The sequence below is a fragment of the Phyllopteryx taeniolatus genome, chromosome 2 (genome assembly GCF_024500385.1).
Source record: "Phyllopteryx taeniolatus isolate TA_2022b chromosome 2, UOR_Ptae_1.2, whole genome shotgun sequence".
NCBI classification, from domain to species: Eukaryota; Metazoa; Chordata; class Actinopteri; order Syngnathiformes; family Syngnathidae; genus Phyllopteryx; species Phyllopteryx taeniolatus.
In genome coordinates this window covers 37,542,647-37,564,806 of record NC_084503.1, presented here as the reverse complement: position 1 = coordinate 37,564,806, position 22,160 = coordinate 37,542,647, and the positions used below count along the sequence as shown (strand labels likewise).

The 22,160-nt window shown below is 42.8% G+C and overlaps 1 protein-coding gene across 1 annotated transcript in view; it reads right to left on the bottom strand.

Moving 5' to 3' along the window:
* gse1b (Gse1 coiled-coil protein b) overlaps positions 1-20,372 on the bottom strand; it is a 198,045-nt gene extending 177,673 nt beyond the window's left edge. Inside the window, exon 1 of the mRNA XM_061766079.1 lies at positions 17,705-20,372. Coding sequence (XP_061622063.1) covers positions 17,705-20,065 — 2,361 coding nt within the window. The 5' untranslated portion in view covers positions 20,066-20,372. The remainder of the gene's footprint in view (positions 1-17,704) is intronic.
* Between the last annotated feature and the right edge of the window lie 1,788 nt (positions 20,373-22,160).

Below are 22,160 nucleotides of genomic sequence, written 5' to 3'. Positions count from 1 at the left end.
GCAATGCCATCAGTGTGTCCGTCTGCAACAAATCTGCGTACGGTAAACATGGACTGTGGCCAAATGGTTCCGGGAAACGTAAATATGTTATTATTAATACTTTTTTTTGGCTTAAGGCTGAAATTTTTGCATCAACCAATTTTTGTCGTCGATTTTCCCAAGTTAGGCGACTATCTGCTACATATACACTGTATTCCACTCTGACCTGCAATTTGTTCTGATCTAAATAAATGTATATAGAAATATATATTCTAAATAGAACAATGAATTCCACGGTTTGAACTTTTCCCATTAGAAAATGTTAACTGATGGACAGGTAATGCTTTAAGTAAAACATTAAATTGATTATCAAGTAATCAAAAATAAGTTGCACACAAGTACCGTAATTTCTCGTGTATAATGCGCACCCATGTATAATACGCAACCCAAAAGTTGACCTCAAAATTCTGGAAAACCCTTCTACCTATGTATAATGCATTTTTACAATGCATGATTTTGCTTCTACCCATATGATCAAAACATGATTATATGTATTTTGTTAGGTTTTTTTTAGTTAAGCACTTTATTTGAACACGCAATCCTTTTTTTAATTTATTGCTCTTATTTTGAAATTAACAGCCCTACTTTATTTAGTAATTTAGAAAACACACAGTTGTGCTCATATGTTTGATTACCCAGGCAGAATTTGTAAGATGTGTACAATTCTTTAAAGAAAATATGAAGGACCAGGCAAAACACATTTAATTTTATTTTAATGGGATTCAAATTAAACGGTCAAGCATTTCAGAAAAGCATTATCATTAAACAAATCATAATCATGAAGAAATTAATGATGGTTATTGTTCAGTGAGTCATATTAAAAAAAAATAAAAAATTCACAAATTCTGCCAGGGTATGTAAACTTATGAGCACAGCTGTACATATATGCCGTCATACGTACCTGTCATATTGGAATGAAAGTGTGGGCTACACTTTTTTTATAACCACTAGGTGGCGGTGGTATTTTGGAATGAAAGTGTACAGCTTTTTCATAACCACTAGATGGCGGCATACATTTATAAAACGTGAATGTTTTTTCCATTTGCCACTATACCTATATATAATGCGCACTATTGACTTTTATCAATTTTGGGCGGAAAAATAATGTGCATTATACATGAGAAATTACGGTAGCTGTCCTCACAAGTAATACGCATTGGCGTGTACAATTTTAGGCAGTTACTTTTATTTCTACCATTATGACCATTTTTGTCTTTGCCTTATCAACAACACAGATGCATTTGTGAAAGGGTGTCAACACAAAAAAAGCCAAATAAAAAGCAAAAAAAATTAATAATTTGACTGGAAGACATGGGAGCTCATCTGATGCCAAGCCAGTTTGTTTCAGCTCATACGTTTTTTCACTGGATAATTGGTCAATTTCTGGACTACATGCCCCTTTAAATTGTAGGTAAAATTCTCATTTTGTTTCCCCCTTGAAATTTTGGGCGAAATTCTCAGTTGTTGAATCACCAAACTGTTCAAGGGTCCATTTCAACCCAATCCGGGGTTCTTAATTTAAACAGATGCTGTCCTATGAGGTAAACACTAAATAGTATGAAGCATATCATCCGATCTGCAGCCAAGGAACATGTTTGCTGGACAGATGACCATCATCCATCACTGAGCTGTGAGTAGACTCCAGAGATTACACCTTCCTGTTTTTAATGCTGGCAGACAGGGAACATTAGGCCCAATGTCATTTGAGACGACCTCATCACAGAGAGTTTGAGGTCACAAGGTTAGCAGGCCTGATCGTTGAGCAGCTAGTTATGTACTTGCACCAAGCTGACCGCCACTTGTTGGCTCACTCACAGACACGCCCAGACAAACGTCTGTTTTCCCACGGTTTCAGCGGGTCCACAGGTTGACATATGGCGGCTTCTAAAGCAATGCTGTCACTCGGCTTTTATAGCCTATCACGGATATCCAACAGGACCGCAGCCAAGTACTGCAGCAGTAGATGACTGACCAGCTCAGCAACACGCCATAAAAGCAGCTGAGCGTCTACATGCTGAGGAAAGGTGTGCAGCAGGGGGAGTCATGTTTGATCTAATTTATATTAACGTTCAAGGTGCTCCAAAACATTCTTGTACATGCTTCAATTATCCAGGAACTTGGACAACCCTAACACCCTTGGAGCTGTTAAGGGAGAGTGGGGCCAAAACCTGCTATCAGGCTAAAAGCGGGGTACACAACCAAACATTTTTAAAATGTGAGAAACCTCAATCATGGCAATAATATTTTTTTTTAAAATGCATGTACGTGCTTATTGCTCTTATAGTTTGTGTTGATGATCAACACAGAACACTGCACACAAAACAATATCTCCAATTGCGAATCTCCTCCACCAAACCCTTGGTGTTGACCACACGCAAGGGTTTGCTATTGTAAATCTCGATTTACCATATTTTTACAGTCTCGCATTTGGTTAAACTGTACATAGGCCTCTCTCCTCCCCCCTATCTTGGAGACGGGGGTCGCTCGAGATGATCAAATCTGAGGCTGTTGCTGTATGGATTCTGCACCGACCTAACGAGACAAGATCTGAGGTGAACCAGTTCCCCGGAGGCGCAGCTAAAGACGATTCTGCATCGACCGACCTGGTCAGGTCCTGAGGAAGAACAACTTTGGCGAAGACGTTTACCTGCAGCGGTTCATCTCATTTAATCGACTCCTACGCTGTTTTAATTAACATTGTACAGCACCATACTATGTGGGAAATGTTGCCCACTCGGCATCCATTGTAGCCTGGTTATCCTGGAAGGGGATCCCTCCATCTGTGCTCCCTTCGCAAGGTTTCTTTTTTTTCCCCAAACGGGGGTTTGAGTTATTCCTTGCCCAGTTTTTTTATTTATTTATTTTTTTTCTTTTTTTTTTTTTAAATCAGTGGATGCTTTGTCAACTATGGGCCTGTGAAGCCCTTTGAGACTTTTTTGATTAAGGGATGAATGAATAAACTTGACTTAAATATTGAACAGTTTTGACATAAACGATTGTCGGCCCCACTGACTTTGATGGGAATATATTGCAGGAGAAAAATGCTCAAATTTGGCCTAATTGTCGTTATATGTTTACCCCACTTAACATGACTACATTAAAGCACTGAGCATACTTGACCAGGCAATAAACCTGGCATGATCACAGAGACTGACCTCGACAGATAAATATTTATTAGCGGACTGCTAAGCTACCCGACCTATGACCCCTCTCACTTCCTCCTAACAAGAGCTGCAGGCGGATATGAATTCTCTTCACCTGTCTCCTCTGTGTCCCGTTTGATGTGACACTCGGGTGCGTTTGAAGAGGCTTTCAAAAAGATATGCAAGGGGCCATAAAGGCCATGTCGAACAGGAGAGGTGTCCTCTAACATCACAGGAATAATACATGTTGATTGGGGTCGCAATTTCAATGAACGGCTGACTGAAGAGAACCAGCTGCAGTTACTATAGCGACCAGCACAAAGGATTAGTGTAGTTCAGCACAAAAAACCCTTGTCATGTGGTATGTATTGTAGTATTGGTACCGCCATATAGGCCTACTCCAACATGCCTCCTACCGAAAACATCAGACAACAGAATATATTATGTGGACTTTGAAAGACAAACGGCTCAGTTTAAAACTTTATACAGAGATACTGAATTTAGGAATGTACACTGAAAAGCCTGTTCTCACAAGAAACTTTGGAGCTTGAGGTACAAATGTATTACTTTATTCAGTATAGAGGTGCTACGATTATTTGATCATGGTAATGTAGTGATCTCAATTACTATGGTAGAAAATAATAGCCAAGACCACAAAGTGACCAGCAGAAAATGAGTATAACTCATTACCAAGTGAGCACATTTTGACCTTAAACTGCACAGTTGTAACTTTTCTGCTTTGCAAAGTGTTGCATTAAGGCGCCTCCACCAGAATGGACACATTGTCAGTCTTGTATACCCCCTCCTGAGATGTGAGAGCATATCAGCAGCAGGGATGCTGCAGACAGAACCATATGTGTGTGTGTGTGTGTGTGTGTGTGTGCACGTGTGCGTTTGTGTGTGTGTACCTGAGTGCGCGTGCACTTCCATGTAAGCATGTGTGTGAAACAGATGGGAGGAAAGAGAGAAATAAGAGAGGGGTAAAAGGAGAATAGCGACAGCAAGTCTGCAATAGCTTGTGTGTGTGTGCGCGTTGAATTGGTGGCGGGGGTGGGGGCGATGGGGGGGTTCTACAAGAGGGAGTAGTGTGGCTAGGCATCCAGAGTCACTGAACATTTTTCTGGCAGGCCCTCGCTATGCTCCTGGCCGCGTGCCCAGCTCTGAAGCAAACTTAAACAAACTCCTGTTGCAGCCATCTGCTGGGCCCGCGGGATAAATCACAGCACTGCTCCACTCAGTACTGCTCAGCCGCACCACTATCAGGTTACTGTGTTAGCGGCCGCACACACACACACACACACACACACACACACACACACTTTCACACGGGCAGACACACTCACACCAAACTACGCGTCAGCCTGGAGCCAGGGCCTGCCATGGGGCTCACACCACCAGGAGAGGCCAGCAACATGTGGCCCCACTAATACCACAGGGAGAGATGAAGCGGAAGGGGGAGAAGAAGAGGGGGGAAGAGGCAAAAGGGGACAAAAGAGGGGAGGACTGGATGAGGGGGCAAATAAAATTTAAAAAATTAAAAAGACAGTGGGGGAAAGTGAAAGAAGCGAGTGGGAGAATCCCTCCGACAGCAAACGTGATGTGCCAAGCGCTATTTTTATTGCGCCCTGTGGAGGAGAAGAGGAACATAAAAACATATTAACGCCGCCTGCCTGTGCTTCCCAAACAAATTAAGCTTTTATAATTGATGTCAATTGGAGAAGGAAACTTAGATTTTTTTCTTTTCTTTCTTTTCTTATTTTACTCCTCCTCCCTCTTGATATATCATGTTTACACTGACATGTCCATGATCTCTCTCTTACCCTGCCGCTATTTATCTGATGCATGTTAAGGTCATGTCCACCCGTTAACAGCGCATCCAGTTATATGTGAAATCATGTCCTCCTTAACTGGCTACATTACTGCGGCCTTGAATGAATAACAAAAGGCATTTAGTATCTGTCGCACAGATGGAGACACTGTATTTGTGTATTTCTGATTCATCGCATAGTCATCTCAGTGAGAAACATGCACCAATCCGCAAAACACACACCAAAAAAATATGTTAATTCAAACCTTGCAAGTGGACTAAAATTAGCAAATTTGGTTCATAATCTTAAACATGTACAGTATGTCTGACTCTTAACTGAAAGATCGTGACAAGCCTGAAAATACTATTCCATACCAGTCCTGGAGAGGGCAACATTGCACATCACATAGTCCCAACTGCCACAAACAGGAATCTTTATTTCCCGTAAGTAAATCATCTAGATTTGGTGGGTCACTGCCACATTTGGCCCTAATGCAAGCAAAATTGAATGCCTTTGTCCAGAGTTGCTCCAAAATTGAGTTGCTTCTTCCTCAGTCCACACGCCACCTTCTATACAATTATTTTTTTTTTGGGGGGGTGGGGGCACTTATGCACAGTGGTGCCTTGCGGTACAAATGATCTGACGTGTGAGTTTTTCGGACGATTTTTTGCTTTGACTCACAAGCAAACATTCGACATACGAGCGCTGTATGCACTTTACAACAAGCAGCTGTTTGGCAAAGAGTCTCCAAAAAAAACAAGCTTCAAGATGTTTAATGGCACTCCCAGGTGAATTTTACTGTCAAACTAAATATAAAACAAAGAAAATTACACTTTGTGTATTTAAAACAACTCCATAACGGCCTTAAAGTCCACTAGCTTAATGCTAACATAATTAGAAACTCCATAGATGGGCTAACAACTAGCAACCATGTGACGGTGTTATAACGCTTCAAGCAACGGCTATTCGATTTGATATATTTGTTATCCTCTGCGAAAATGACTAATATTACTGGATCTTACTGAGTCACTTACTGTAGTTGTGAAACTCTTCTTCGTTTGTGTCTGCATGACTGTATTGTACTGCCCCCAGTGGGCCAAGTCACACACACCAAAAGGAGCCGCAATTAATTAATCATGACGCACAAATTGTTTTTTCTTTCCAGTCTATTTATGATCTTATGACTGTGTTTTTATACAGTACAATATTATAGCGTGCTATTTTCCTTATTAGAAAAACATTACAAACAATTTTGGTTGGGTTTTTGGGGGAGGCTGGAAAGGATTCATGTTAGTTCCATTCATTTAAATGGGGAAAGATGAGTTGAGATGAGTGTTTTGAGTTCATCAAAGCACCACAGTAGTTTTAGCTAACAAGCTAACCCACCCACTAATGGCTCTGAAAACATAACCTCTTGCCTCGAGCTTTTCATGCTGAGGTAAGGCCAAGTGAATCTGGAGCACTTTTTGTTAAGTGTTAAAACCATACACTTTGGGCATGCTCTCATATAGTCATTTTAAGTGGTGCTTTTAAATTTCAACTCACGCTGTATAAGTGTATCTGCAACAGGAAGTCAAAGTTAAGAATTGAAGTATTCACATAGTATGGAATGACAGAGCCACAACTTGACCGCTGACACTGTACATTCGGGTATTCAATTTCATTCAAAAAGGCTCTGAGTTTGAAAAAAAATCAAGCAACCCTGTTTCAATTGTATGAGGTCATTGTCAGAGCCAAGCAAATTTCTGACACGACAGAAATTCCCCCAAATGCAACTTAGACTCAACCCTGATTCAGTCTTGCGAGGCAGCCTCAAACATCTTCATTTGTGCAGTGTATGACCAGCTTAAGAAAGACTAAACAGCTTTGCAGCCTTGAGAAAAACACTCAGAATTATTTTTTTTTTTTGCTTGGTAGCAGTATGAAACACTGAACAAAAAGGCTGTAAGGTCTGATGAGTACGGACCTTGTGTGACGGGCGTATCAGAGTAAAATAAATGTGATGTGAGCCTCTAGGAGCAGTGTTATAATCTGTTATAATTTTCAGCAGTCGGCCAGCTGTCATTTCAACAAACTCAAAATGGACGAGGTCTCCTGACAATAGCAATGCAACGTGTTATTCCATCAATGGATATTAGGTAGGTCCCTGACAGCACTCATGTACTATAAAGACAATGCCAGGATTAAAATTTAAAGAGGAACTTCAACTCAAGATGTCAAAAGTGTTATATTTTAATCGGTCATATCTTCTTTTTGAGCTGCTGTTTATACGTTTAAAACATTGCATCTACTCACTTACGGTGAGATTGCGAATTTGCGAGAATAAGATGTGTATCAGTCAATTATTGCCCATTTTATTTACTACTTACTTCAGCAACGACAAGCTACAAATTCAATTTCATTACATGTACAAAAGCTACATATAAATCAATATCATCCACGTGTACTTACTGAGTTATGAGCTGATCTGGAAAACTTTTTGTGGCTCTCTTTCACATCACGAAGTTAATGTACCACACTTAGTTTTTGCTACTCTTTCTCTGATGACTGCCGCATATTTTCCATCTCAGTCACGGTGTACACAGGATCAAATGATTAAATCCATCGCTCTCTACAATCTGTCAGTTGACACAGTTCAATAGCTCGCTGTATTAACAGGTAACGCGCTACTTTAGCTTCGACGTCACTTCCGGTCTGGAGCTGATAATGATTTCGCCCAACATGCGCCCCCTAACATAGATGAATTATTCTGTTCGATTCTTATCCCTCAAACACAATAATAAGAGGACCGCGTTTTGACCCGTACTAGCACATACAATGTATTCTTGCTTTAATTTTGGGTGGGTTTAGTTCCCCTTTGAAAGAATGGTTCAAGGTGCATGAGACATGATGCTGAAAATAAGACTCTAGCACACAGTGTCCAGACTAAATTTTTTTTTTTTTAAAACAAAAAACACATTGAAGTTGCCATGGCGTCTGCCTGATCTGCACACTACATTCTGACATCAAGCTCAGTCCAAAACCTCCCTGCTCTGTCTGTCATATTTCCCAGCTGTCCTGGAACCTGCCGCAGCAAGCTGTCAGAGACCAGGTGGTTGGTTTGTAGGAGGGGGCGGCGGGGTCATGGCCAGGGGGGATGCTCATGGAAGGAGAGAGTCATCCAAGAAGGGAATGACTCCTTGAGCCAAAATTAGATCCCTAAAGATGACCGCTACAGATGATTATCTCTCCTCCGATTGGCTGACAGAAAGAAAGTAAACAAATCTAACGTCTGGTCGGTTTGAGCCAGTGTGCTGACTGTAGGATGCCAAGTATATTTAGTCCGCTGCGTGCTATTTGGGACTCCAGCTGACATCTACAGTTAGCCTGATAGCATCCATTTCGAACTATCAGCGTTGACCATGAAAAAGGAAAAAGGAACAAGTGATGTAAAGAACAGAAGTGAAATATATGGAAAACCAGCGAGAAAAAGTATAGAAGGACGTGATAATAACAGCTCGAAGCATACGCTACACGTTAAAAATAGCAATAGTGGCTACTGTGTGACCACACGCACACGCGCGCACACAATCGGCCATACACACTGACAGCTGTGGCACAATCCAGCTGCATTTGCAAGCACAAGAGCAAACACCTGCCAATGCTGCCGACCACCTGGCAGACACACGTGTGCACAAACACACTTGCAGCTGTTGTGAATTTAGATGCAGAACAAAGATTATATATTTGATGTGTGTGAATGTGCGCATCCAGGCAGGTTTGCATATGTATGTGTGTGATGGTGAGAGGGCAGCTGGAACAGAGCGCAGAGCTGTAGTTTCTTTGCACTCTGTCCTCTATAATTTACGCCAGTTAAACCTGGTTTACTACTGTAAAACACAGACTTTACATTTTAGGGGAGCACTGCATGACAGCCTTAAGTTAAAGCATGACCACACCTCCTCATACATCATGCAAGGTTCCTTGCGATACTCAATGTATCAAAATCAGATATGCAGTACATAATATATTCAAATATTTGTAGGGATGTACTGATGCCACTTTTTTTTTTTCAGCCCGAGTACAAGTACTTACATTTGCATACTTGGCGATAAAGTACCAGAACTTGACAATGCCATCGCATCTTGCAATTGTGATGACAGTTTTTTATTTTCATCAAATATTGTTCAAAAACAAAAGACAAACTTTAATTGAACACGGCAAAGATTTCACACAAACATCACAAAAAAAAAAAATTGGCAGGCCAGTCCCTGGAGGATGGGATCGTACTTTTTAAAAAATATATATTATTCAAAGGTACCCTGCGATTGGCTGGCAACCAGTTCAGGGTGTACCCCGCCTCCTGCCCGATGATAGCTGGGATAGGCTCCAGCCACGCCCGCGACCCTAGTGAGGAGAAGCGGCTCAGAAAATGGATGGATGGATGGATATTATTCAGAGGTGGAAGCCTAAACAGTATCCATCCATTTTTGACACCGTTTATCCCCATTGGGGTCGGAGTTGAGCGGTATCCCGGCTGACTTTGTGCGAGAGACAGAGTTTTACACCTATGGACAATTTAGTGTCTCCAATGAACCTAACTTCATCTTTTTAGTATGTGGAAGGAAGCGAGAACATGCAAACTCCACATAGGGATGCCAGATTCAAACCCTGAGAACTGTGAGGCAGACGGGCTAACCACGAATGGTGCCGCTGAAACAGCAAAGTGAAGAAAAAAATTCATTTGAAGAAAATGAAAACTCGTAGAGCGCTATGTGTCTTTGTCTTTTCTGTCTGCTAGTTAGCAGGCTACTTCATGGTTTATGGAGTATGAACACAGAAATATATGGATGGCGCTCTACCATTTATATATTCTGTGGAGGTTTCATTGTGCCTCGAGCAGTAAAAGTAAACTTCTTTATTCGCATTTTTATCCAAACTGGCATGAAAACACTGTTTCCATCATTTCCAGATGTACTGTATTGTAGTAATATATATATATATATATATATATATATATATTTTCTGCTAACTAACTAACAAAATACAAAACCATTACTCACCATCACAGTGGGAGGGTGTAATTACCACAAGCATTAAGAAATACAATAAATACCGGTACATACAGTACAAACCCACAGCAACAAAGAACTGCTTTATACAACCCAACCTCACCTCCAATCTACTGTATCATATGCACCCCTTGGGGCCAGAACAAACTCTCTCAAAACGTTTTCGTCATTATTCGCTACATTCAACTGAATTTGGACATTCATTTTTGAAAGAGGCCAGTGACCAGGAATGCAGCATTAGCAAAGCTATTTGTTTCCCATCATCTAGCCATCCATTTTCTATATTATCTATCTTGCAAAGCTGCAGCCTATCCCTACTGGCTTCGGGAGAAAGGCGCCAGCCAATCGCAGGGCACATATCAAGACAGGTGACCTTTCACACTCACATTCACACTGTTACTGTGTGGCAACTGAACCCACGGTGCCAGTCAGTCAGGCGACTGTGATGAAATTGACGACTTATCACTAAATGACATTTTTCTTTTTGTAAACATTTAATCTAGAGGCATGAGAATAATCTTTGAGAATGATTGAGTGAAGTTCTATACCACTTCAAAGTATAACCACAGCATACACTATAACAAAATTGTCAATGCCTCTCTTATCAGTTTATTCGTAAGGGTAGAACATTTGAAGCCATTCTTCCATTGGTTCCTATAAGATTGCTGTGTTTAAATTTATAGACTAGCAGAGGATCACGGGAGTTATGCATGCAGTGTTGCGCCAATTCTTGATACTTGCGGTATTGATGTCACAACCTTGATATTTAGACAATATCGCTGGACGAAAAATATGCATGTCTCTTGTCAATTAATATTGAACACTTTTGAGGTAAACATTTTGGTGTTGGCCCTCAACAACTGTTCCAGTTTCTCACACAGCCCCTTGGGAAAATTAATTATTTATTGTTGGCCAGCCCTGTGCAACAGGGTCAAAAGGTCAATATTTTCCAAATACAAACCAAACTGCATCCTGGCCCCCAAAGTTCTGACGTCAAGCTCCTGAAAACCCGTTTCTTTCCACTCTCCCCATGACTTTAATGCCAGGGGGGGGGAAACACGATGAGCAGAGAGCAGCAGCGTGATGTGCTAATTCTTCATTCATTCTTTGCTCTCAATGGCATTCCTTTCTGTGACAACAGGAAGTGAAGAAACATCTCAAATGGAACTCCTTGATTAAATCTCAATGAGCTCGCTCAAGTACTTAATCTCGCCAGCCTGCCAGGAAGTTTACATTCTTTGAAATTTAGGATGAAAATCTAACTCCAGTTCCAATTGTGAATGATTCCCATGTAATCATAAGGATTGGAATTCTACACAGTACACTAATTGATTCATGCTTTGTAATGGTCATTCTCAGTATAAAAATACGCTGTATTCACTATGTTTTTCCGTAAAATTGTGTAGCTGATTGATTACATTGTCTTATTGCTTGACTTGCTTATTTATTTAACCAGAACTCGACTGGTGTTAACACAAAAGCAGCAAAAAATAAAAATAAATAAAAAATCGTTCGTTGAGTGGTTAATTCGTTAGTGGGATGATGAAAAAACTACCGAACTGACTTCCAGAAATAGGGGTGTGGCAAGGGTAAAGGAGAAACCATTAACATTGGGTCAGAATCTGGATGAAGTTGTGGATTACTTTTCACAGTTGAACAGTAACAGTCCAACCCAAAAATAAAACGGCACTGCATGTCCATCCCTAACATCTCACCCTCCATGCATCACACATATATTTGTGATTAGTATGAAGTATTGCAATGTCAGTTTTGGAGAAGTGTGCAAAAATCCTGCCTGAATGTCTTCACTTTGTGCGTATGCAGCTGATGCTAACCAAAAAACAGAGGGACAAACAAAAAGAATTGCTATTGTCAACAGTCTGACCTTGACAGAGGTCAGTGTTTTTACGATGGATAAATCTACACCATTTTCCCCGTGTGCAACACTGGCCATGTACTTTACATGAGTATATCAAGACGGAATCCAAAAATAGCAGACAAAAAAATATTTTATATTGCAGTGTTGAGAGTAGGCAGGAACTGATACTACTTTTTCAGGCCAAGTACAAGTACTTTACATTTGAGTACTCACCAATACTGAGTACTGATACTATATAATGCCATGTCTTTCAATTGTGATGAAAATGTGTTTTATTTTAATCAAACATTATTCAAAAACAAAAAACCTTTTCTGGGAATAGGTTTCACTCAAATGGAACACTTTTGAGAGTTAAACCTTGTCATGATTGACAATTTAACATCTAACCGCATGTTTTTCCCCACAGTGTTGCCACAAATTTCACTTACATGTATCCAGTAACACAAGGCATTTTAGTTATGTCTCAGCCTGAACACTAGGGGGCACAATGTAAGAGGAGTACATAAAATAGATAAGAGACAAAGAAGAAATGAGACAAAGAAGTACAGAGCATGGCTCATCCACACATGGCATGATACCTCCATGTATAACCTACAAAATAAAGTGAATAAAAAGAAATACAAGACTGCTTCTTGGGAGTACCACAAGTTATAAAATAAAACTTTGGCAGGACAACTGAAGTCATACTTTAATCACACCATTGCTTACTTCTTGCCACGCCGCAGTGCGTAGATCGGCCGCGGCTTCGAGACGAAAGCGCGGCTTTCTCACTGGAGCTGAGCACTGCGGAGTGGAACGTGTGAGAAACTTCGTGTATGCCGGAGAGCCTGCCGCCGCCCCACGAATTGCGTCGAGATTTTATGTATCTCCACACGGCTGACATACAGTATCACTAGTTGAGACATCAAAGACAAACATTGGAGCTCCTCAAATTCATCTGTGAATGATCTGGACAAAAAAGCAGTACTGACAAATGCGGGAAGAAAGTGTTCATTAAAGCGTCGTAGGCTAAATCAAAGCCTGCATGAAACAAATGTTTAATTAAGGCCATTCAATGCTGTGAATTGTGAAATTCAAGGCAGTCTACCTGATTCTACCATTGAGAACACAACAAAGGGTGAAAAGTATTCAAAGGTTGGCTTTACGATTCATTTCTCTTCTGTGTGTAGTTGCAGTCCCTTTAATCCCCCCCTCACAGCCCTCAATGTTTCTCTTCTCTTTTACTTCCAATTGTTCACGCTCGCTAATTTGTTTATATCCAATTTCAGCTTCACTTCCTGATCCCATGTGTAATTTTGACTTCCCCCTCATTTCACCGCTATGCTGTAAATCTTGCTTGGCGGTGCTGTGAGAAGGCTGGCATGTTTTTCCTGTGACAGAAAATACCCTTTGCACAGGATTCCAGACCTGCAGTGACAAAACACTCACTTCTATGACACACGTAGGATAGGTTAGGTCTCATCCATCCATTATAGAACACGTACACATACGTAGTCAATAATATATGTAAATATGTATTAGAGAATCTGATTAACCATTAGGCAATAATTGTGATAGAATGTGTCAAATTGGATCAAGTGGCTATTTTCCTGCTCTTGCTTTGGGTTTCATAATCACTGATACACTAGTATACAGTATGTGTATTATTAAGTCTGTCTATCGAGCCTTTCATCTGTCATTTGGGTATTAACAGTGACACATTTCAGCAGAATGAACATATTTAAACAAGGGTCTTCTTCTTGAAAGCACAATGACAACATAATAAATAAAAAACAATTGATAAAACCATTTTTTTTATTTTTCCAATTGCATGAAATTGGATAAAATCTTCCAGACTTTTTATGGGGGGCACAAGGCACAAAAACCATGTACTGAAATGACCATTTTGAATGACTACATGATCGTATTAAATCTCAGCACACCCTGCGACAGCCATTAAAAACCCTGTCAAACATAAAGCTTGTCCCAAGAGGACAAAAACACCTGTTCCCTGCAACCATGTCTCTATATCCCCCCCAACCCCCCCCCTCCACACACACACACACACACAGTCACGCTTCCCAACAGAGACAATGTCACTTAATACAGGTTATTAGCTCACATGGGCCAAAAGGAGCGTGGGCACCTGCAACTACGCCAGTCCAAAATGATCACTCGAAACCTTCCCACCCGTGACACTTCTCCCATGCCGCAACACCTCAGTCTCAATGGGCAAAAGCCAGTCCCATAATTAGACTCTATATTAGGAGTACCCCCTATGAGCTCATCTAAAAACATGTGTGACTGTCCAGACCAATAACAACTACAGCGAAAACAAGTGGTTACGCCACATAAGAGACTCCAGTCATGGATATTTGTTGAAGGTTGCTCCATATCAGTAGACTGTCGTTATCTTAAGGGACAGATAGAGAATGAGGTGGACAGCTCCCGACAGCTGGCGTGAGTGTGCTTCCATTTTAAGATTGCCGAGTGCGAATGGCATCCACAGATGTTTGTCTTATGTCCTGCGAGGCTGTACAGTCGGTAACTGTTTGCATGAGAGAGCGGTTCACGAGGCCAACTGGCGGTCTAAAGGCTCCTCAGCGCTTCATTAAAACATCACAAGCCCTTGTACAGCCCCACTGGCTCCCATTTGCATTCTCCACCCTCAGCTTTAAAACAGCAGGATGGGAATTTTACAAGTTTTACTGATGGAAGAGTGACTTTAAAAGATGGTAAAAATGAGCAACAGAGTGGAATTTTCTATTTTTTTTAAAGGGAAGTGGATTGAGTGTGGATGTCCCACTTACACAACAATTCGGCTCCTCTCAGTCAGGATAACAAATAAACAAACAAACATCCACTTTTGGCTTTCAGGTGCTTCCACGACCATTGTTACAATTGAATGGAGTATTAACAAGCGTGATTCCACACAAAATATGCCTCTCTCCACTCGATCTTAATTAGACTTTACACTGATTTGATCAGGCTGATCGGTATCGGCCGATATTTAGCATTTTATGCTGATCGGCCGATCGGCTTTAATGTCATAATTCGCCGATCCGATCAATGCCATCATTGACTCCGTGTCAACGCGTGCACAGTATATTTGAATCCAAAAGCTAGTTTATTTTTAGCCTTGTCGTGTGTCTTTTGACGTAGTACTGTAAATATCTGACGGCCAATGAAGTTATTTTAAAAATAAATAAATAAATAAAAATATGTCGGCGGTGTGGGACAGACAACACATCGGAGATAGGCAACACGTAATGCCCGGATCAGACTACAAGAAAACATTTGCTCTTTCACGATTGCACTATGTCAGACTACTGCAATAAAATCTTCTATTCCGATACCACCGCATCCAGTTTTTTACGATCATTGGGCTTTATCTTGTCAACTCAAATGCGACCAGATACACTCGTTACCGTGGCGACGACAACAAGAGTGGATCGCGCCGACTGTATTATAAGGACAAAATGGGGGAAAACGTGTGTTGGTGGTCACCGGTGCGCAGGACAGGAGAGGACGTTCGTTTAAGGCTTGCTTGAGGTATGTTCACGTGCTTTTAATACGATACGGATCGCAAGCAGGCAATAAAATGTTATGTAGCCTAGCAAGCTACTGCTCGCACGAACGGTTGGACGTAAACGAATCATGCTCTAAAGCAGGGGTGTTAAATTCAAATACACGGTGGGCCAAAATTTTAAATTGGCACAACGTCGCGGGCCAAACTCAATATTTAATGAAAGATCATTGCGATGTGCATGTTTCCCTTCTCTTCAGAAATGTAGCGTTAAAGTTTATCATATGACAACAAACTTAAATTTTGCTTAAACACTGAAACTGGAATAAACAAACTTTAATATTATAAATACATGAGAAATCTAATTTGGTAATTCTTTGTTGTTTTGTTATTTAAATAGATAACATGAATTCTTCTGTCTTTCTATCTTCTATTCATCTATCTCCAACTACATTTCTTTTTGATGTAAATGTTTTTTCAAAGGTCAACAACAAAACAACCAGAAACAAATAAGAATGTCCTCCAATAAAAAGCCAAACTTCAAACTATTCACAGTCCCTGCCTAGGAGTTGATAAAGGGCATTAAAAAAAAAAAAAAACATGAATTCAATTATGTTATATTCTTTGTTACAGCCACGTTGCTCCGCACATGACAAACAGGTCTGTCGTTTACTTTCGTGAACAGATAATCTGCCTCCCACCTGTCTTGGAAGTTAACTGTTTTCCATCTTTCGTTTGGCCATTTTTGGGAAGGGGAAGTGTAAATTTTCCCGAGGAGACTGGTAGCATAGTTGCTAACGACAGCAAGAGAAAGGGAAGGGGCGCTCGCCGGTCGAGACTGATGGGCCAACACACTAGCAAAGCATTCTGGGATTTGTAATATCAGTGGCGCATGTGCTATATACTGGTGGGCCAGCTCTAATACACATTTGATAGGGTCTTGCGGGCCAAATATAATTACATCGTGGGCCAAAGTTGGCCCCCGGGCCTGAGTTTGACATATATGCTCTAAAGTTTTGGTGTGGGTGAAGTCATTTAATTAAAAATAAAGTAATTTAATTACAGTAAGTTAGCAGCCATTATTGCTGCCATATTGTAATGTTGGTTTGACCTGACTGATTAGAATGTACGATCTGACTAGAGCAGTGATTTCCAACCTTTATGGAGCCAAGGAACATATTTTACAATTGAAAAATGTCACGGCACACAAACAATCTAAATCTATCAGAAAAAGTGGATACATTACATTACATTACTGTATTTACTTCCTGCCATCTAATAGAAGACCATTAATTTGTTCTGTCTGTCACTATCCCTCACTGGCACAAATAGAGGAACAAAGATACATTATTTATTGTAAATGTAGGTTTTTGAGCAATTACGTACACAAGTATATACAGTAAATGAACAGGTCATTTAAATAGACACGTTCCTCCATCTTGTGATCGGATCGGTGATCGGTTATTGGTTTTTTAAACTCGCTGGTCATTGATCGGCCCCAAAAATCCTGATCGTGTAAAGCCAAATCTTAATGTCTGTCGTTTTGCATCCAAAGCTATCCTTTCTAGCTTACGTGCATGAACTGGTGAATCCTGATCGGATGATAGGCCAAAACGTCTTGTAAGACAACCAGAACAGTCCAGCTGCGATCGATTCAATGCTCTGAGAATTGAATGACCTGGCTCACAGGTGTCCAACTCAAGACCCGCGGGGTAGATCAAATGTAATGTAATATATAACATTTCGTACAACTTCAAGAAAAGTTCTTTAGGATTTGCTGTGTGATATATTTTAAGTAAACACAAAATAAGTCAAAATTTCAACATTGCTCGTAGCCGACCATACCGCACAGCAAAAAGAGAGACATACTCAGTCATGCTTGATCAAATAAACACAATGCGGGCATTGGCTTTCAGACCCCATACTTTCCCTCAAGCGTTTACAGAGGTTTGTTGATGATAAATGTTTGTGTCATCGTAGCCCACATAAGTGGCCCCAAACTTCCTCACACACAACTACACTGCTTGAGGTTCTTAGACTAGCTATTGATACCTTTTGTCAAACACAAGAAGCGCATGAAAGAAAACTGACCAAAGAACGAAGGCACTTTCATGACAGCATGAATGTGACAGCAAACCGTCAACATCATCGCTTGTCATGTGAAACTCCAGAGGGCACAGCATGACAAATGCATTCTGCACTCAGTGTGGGGAAAGTAGAGAGCACAAATGCGTCAACTTCATTGCATGGTGAAAATGAAATATATAAAAATGACCAACCTGTTTTCCAGGCTGTGGCGAGGTTAATTGTGGTTCTTCTCTCTCCCCATCCGAGGCCCCGTGTCCAAGTCTCTCCCTGTCCTGCTGTGCGCTCTGGCCCACCTGCACCATAGTCTTACAATCCACACACGAGCCAACCATCAGCCTCCTTCCATCATCCACCAGGAGCGTGCGAGCGCCGCGTGGCGCATAGAGGAAGACGGGGAGCCTCGCCACAGTGACCGTGCACAGCCGCCCGTGCCTGCGCTGCTCCTGCCTGCAGAAGAAGCACATGAACGCCTCACAGGTGTACTGGCGAGCCCAAGGAGAGCTGGAAGAGCTAGAGGTCGAGGGTGTAGAGGGCGTGCAGGGGCCCAGGCCTTTGCCCTCATGTTGGGCCCACTGATTGTGCAGGTCATGGTAGCAGAGGGCGCAGGCTGACACCAGGCCCGTGGCGTCGACTGGCTTGGCTTGAGGAGCGGGTGGGTGCACTGTGAGGAAAGGGAAAAACGGCTCCTTCTCGCCACAACGTCCAGGTGGGTTGACAGGAAGCTGGAACTCGCATCCGGTAGACAACTCCAATCCACACAAGTAGCACACTGACACGGTACTCTCAGAAGACACCCCGCTTTGGGAACCAACAGCGCCGAACCCTTCGTTGCCCATGACGGAATGATACCTGACCAGGAAAGAGCTGACAGAGGTGATGAGATCCTCGCTGAGACAAAGGCGATAAGCACTCCAGATGTCCTCGAGGATTAAAAGGCACTGTGAGCAGCAGCGCACACGCCCGTTCCTCATCGGCTGGGCGTCGGGCGGGCAGGGGAGCATGTCGATGAAGGGAAAATACATCACACCGCGAGATTTGCCGACGCCAGCCTGCACATGCACTACTTTATCGGCGCCGCACTCCTGACCGCAAAGGAAACAGGCCTCACGGGCAGCCTTGTTGTCACACTCCGCGGGCCGGGTGGGTTTGTCCCGCTGGGGCGCGGCGGCCGGGTTGAGCGGGACGACATAGAGGCGCTGAAGCACGGGAACATCAGCCTGTTGGAAGTTGTGCCACTGCTGCATGAGTGAGGCGTGACAGCTGCAGCACACCAGGGTCGCACCTGCTGGACCGATGGGCAACGCACCTGGAGGGGGAGTGTGCAACCACAGGAAGGGAAAGAAAGGCTCCCCTTGTGCCGTTTCCTGCTTTTGAACACTGACTTTATAACTGCCACTTGGAGCGAGCTCCGTGCCACAGATAAAGCACGCGCATCCGTCTGCGTTTGACTTTGCAGTGTGGCGCAATTGTGCTACTTTTTGGGTCAAAAGGTCACCGGCAGGACCACGACATTTGACATTTGTACGATTGTCCACGTCCCTGTCTTCATCGCTTGTGATGTTAATCTCATCTTCATTCGAGATGCTCCCTTGTGCATCTCGACGACATTTAGAGTTGACGGCGGAGGTGGGCTGAGGATATTCGGGTGAGGCGCATCTGCTGTCGGCTGCACGCCGGATGTGACGCGACTCCAGCCACGACCTGTTGCGCATAATGACCCCGTTTTCCTGCACAGCCGTGTCAGGGAAATGGTTCTCATGGCACCGCTGGGGTATCCTCTCCTGGAACTTTGCCAAAGAATACGATGACTGACACGCGTTATTCATCACTTTCGGTGCGCGTCTTGGAGGCAGCGCGCTCTCCGGTTTGGGTGACCCCTGCCCGCCGTAGACCCCGACTGAGTAGCGCGGGAGTGTCCGTGGGGAATCTGGGCTGGTTTTAACGCTGTTTTTCCGGCTAGCGTCTCTCTGCGATTTACCAGCTGCTCTTGGGCACTTGTCCTTGCTCACCACGTCCATCTCCTGATCTGACATGTTGTCGGAGAAGGAGGAGAAGTCCGACTCCGCGCCCCCGTCGTCGTTGTGGCTGCCGGTGCCGATCCTCCTCTCCAGCTCGTAGGAGATGTTCCACTCCTGCGGGACCCGGCGAGAGTCGCACTGGTAGGGCCGCTTCAGCCAGTACATGCGCTTCTCGATGGGCGTCCCGCTCCTCTCGAAGGAGTTCCACTGCTCCGCCAGGAAGCAGTGGCACACGGCGCACACCAGCGCGTGACCCTCCGGGCTCAGCTCACTCGCACCGGGAGCTGCCTCCTGGTTCTGCAGGAACGGGAAAAAAGGGAAGCGCTCCTTTTGATAAGTCACTTGCAACCTCAGCTCCTTTCCTGCCGTTACTCCGCTTCCACATATGAAACAGTGCACCAGTCCCCCCATGCCGTTGCGGTCAGCCCTGGAAGTGTTGACCGGCGAAGGGTGATCCTCGCCGGCCATGGCCGCAGCCATCAGTCGGTGTTTCCGAGATAAGAGCGCCAGTTCCTTGTCACGGGGGGAATGCATTGCGTTGAAGAAAAAAATATAAGAATAATCGACGCCAGGCTACATGGTATCAGTCCTCCTCGTGCTCCAAGTTAAGCAACGCATTTCACGCCAGCGGATGATAAGGGAGACGACAATCCATTGAAAGTGCAGCAGCGTGCGGCCAAGGCAGCAAAGCGGTGACTTGGATCCCCCACGAATAAATCCACTTGAACGAGACAACAATCCACGCAGGTTTTTGCACTTTGTCGTCCATATGTTGCTTTACACGGGAGGTCCGGGAGGGACATGACAGCGGAACCCTTGCGGGAACGCGGCTCAGCTTCCCCGGCGAACTTTTTTTTTTTTTTTTTTTTTTTTTTTGCTGCCTCCCCGCCGCTCTGCAAAGTTTGGCCGCGAACTCGCTCACACTGTACTCAGCACCCCCCGCGACGACCCCCACTCTTGGAGAGCCTCCCCACACACTTATGATGCGGGAGATGGGGCGCAAACACTCGTGGCACGCTGCCCGCATGCGTCAACACACGCAGCGTGCCACGGGATTTCCACTAAACACGCGTGATTCAGTTCACAGGGGAAGTCGTTTTTCCGTGACCTATAATAAGGCTTTCCCAAAAAAAAGTCATTTCGTCCTACTTTGTATTCATGTTGAGACAATAAGAGTCCATGCAACGTGAGACGATGGTGAACACATGGTACCAGTAGTTTCTCTCGTCAGCGGGCAAGTTTATAGTGAATGAATTTAAAAAAAAAAAAAAACACTCGTGATACTGAAAAGTGAAAGGTTGGGGGAACTCCAAGTTGAGCGAAGAAACGTCTTAACCCCATTGAAAGGCTCCCATATCAATCATGGCTCATGCTGTCATTACGTTTAGCCAATTCATAGTCACACAACTTAAATCATGTCATTGTTTACAACACCGCCCCACAGTGGCGAACCTTGGTACTGCACCAATTTGCTCAAGCACGTTTTCTGCAGTCGTACTGTGAATTGCAGAATTTAATACTTTAACGTGTTTACTGAATGTGTTATTTGTCAAGTTTATATTATCCTACGTAACATTGAGTTTACATCTAAGTATCCGGAAGAAAGGCGTCGTCTTAAAATAGTACTGTTTTTATTTAACCCACCACTAGGTGAAATTGCAAGTACATCTAATAGGTTTGAGGTTTAAAATCACCGAAAGAGAAATGAACATCCATCCATCCATCTTCTATAGCGCTTGTCCCCATTGTCCAAGGGTGCTTATATTTCAGTGTCTGTAAGTACTTTATAGTTGTGCACCCTATGGTAATGACCCTCATTGACCCTAGACTAGAAGACAGGATATGAAGGGCTCTGTGGAAAGATGTTTTGGTCAGAAAAATAAAATCAACAGATGGAAACAAGGATGCAAGGGGTGCTTTGAATGAAATACAAAAATGCTCTTGTTGACTGTAGAGTTTTATCAGCAGGTGGTGTTGACACGGGCCAGATGGGACTGCAGACGTTACAGTACGCTGCACAAGACGACGTACTCAGATCAGATGACAATGTGAAATCAGCCTGTCTGGATACCCATGTTTGTAGTTTTAGTCTATTTTTCCCCCCCTTGATTGTTTACATGCAACTGGTGCCGATTTAGAGTACCATACCCCTATCCTATATATGCTCATATGATTTAGGCTGGTTTCTGATACTCGAGGCCTCAAATGACAGCTCATAAATACACATTGTTCCATAGTGGACAATATATCCATATCAATATACTCTGTACATAGGATTACTTTTGGCAGCTTGCATGTGTAGGTGTGGTGCTTTCATGGCCATATGGGACTCATTATTATTATTATCATTTTGAAAAATGACTTCATACTCTACAGGAGAGACATTTATTGAACATCAGTGAGAAGGATAATGTAATGTAATGTTGGCTCTAACTGTTGGCAGTAAGGTTAAAGAAGAACATTAAATATGAGGATATTGGAAATATTCAATAAGTATAGTTTGTAAATAGCGAAATAGTTATGACATAAAATTCATATGCTTCAAATGTCGCACAAACAAACAGCTATCATGTATGCTATCACATGACACTTCCATTCAGTGAGAATCCAAGGACTTATGTTTGTTTTT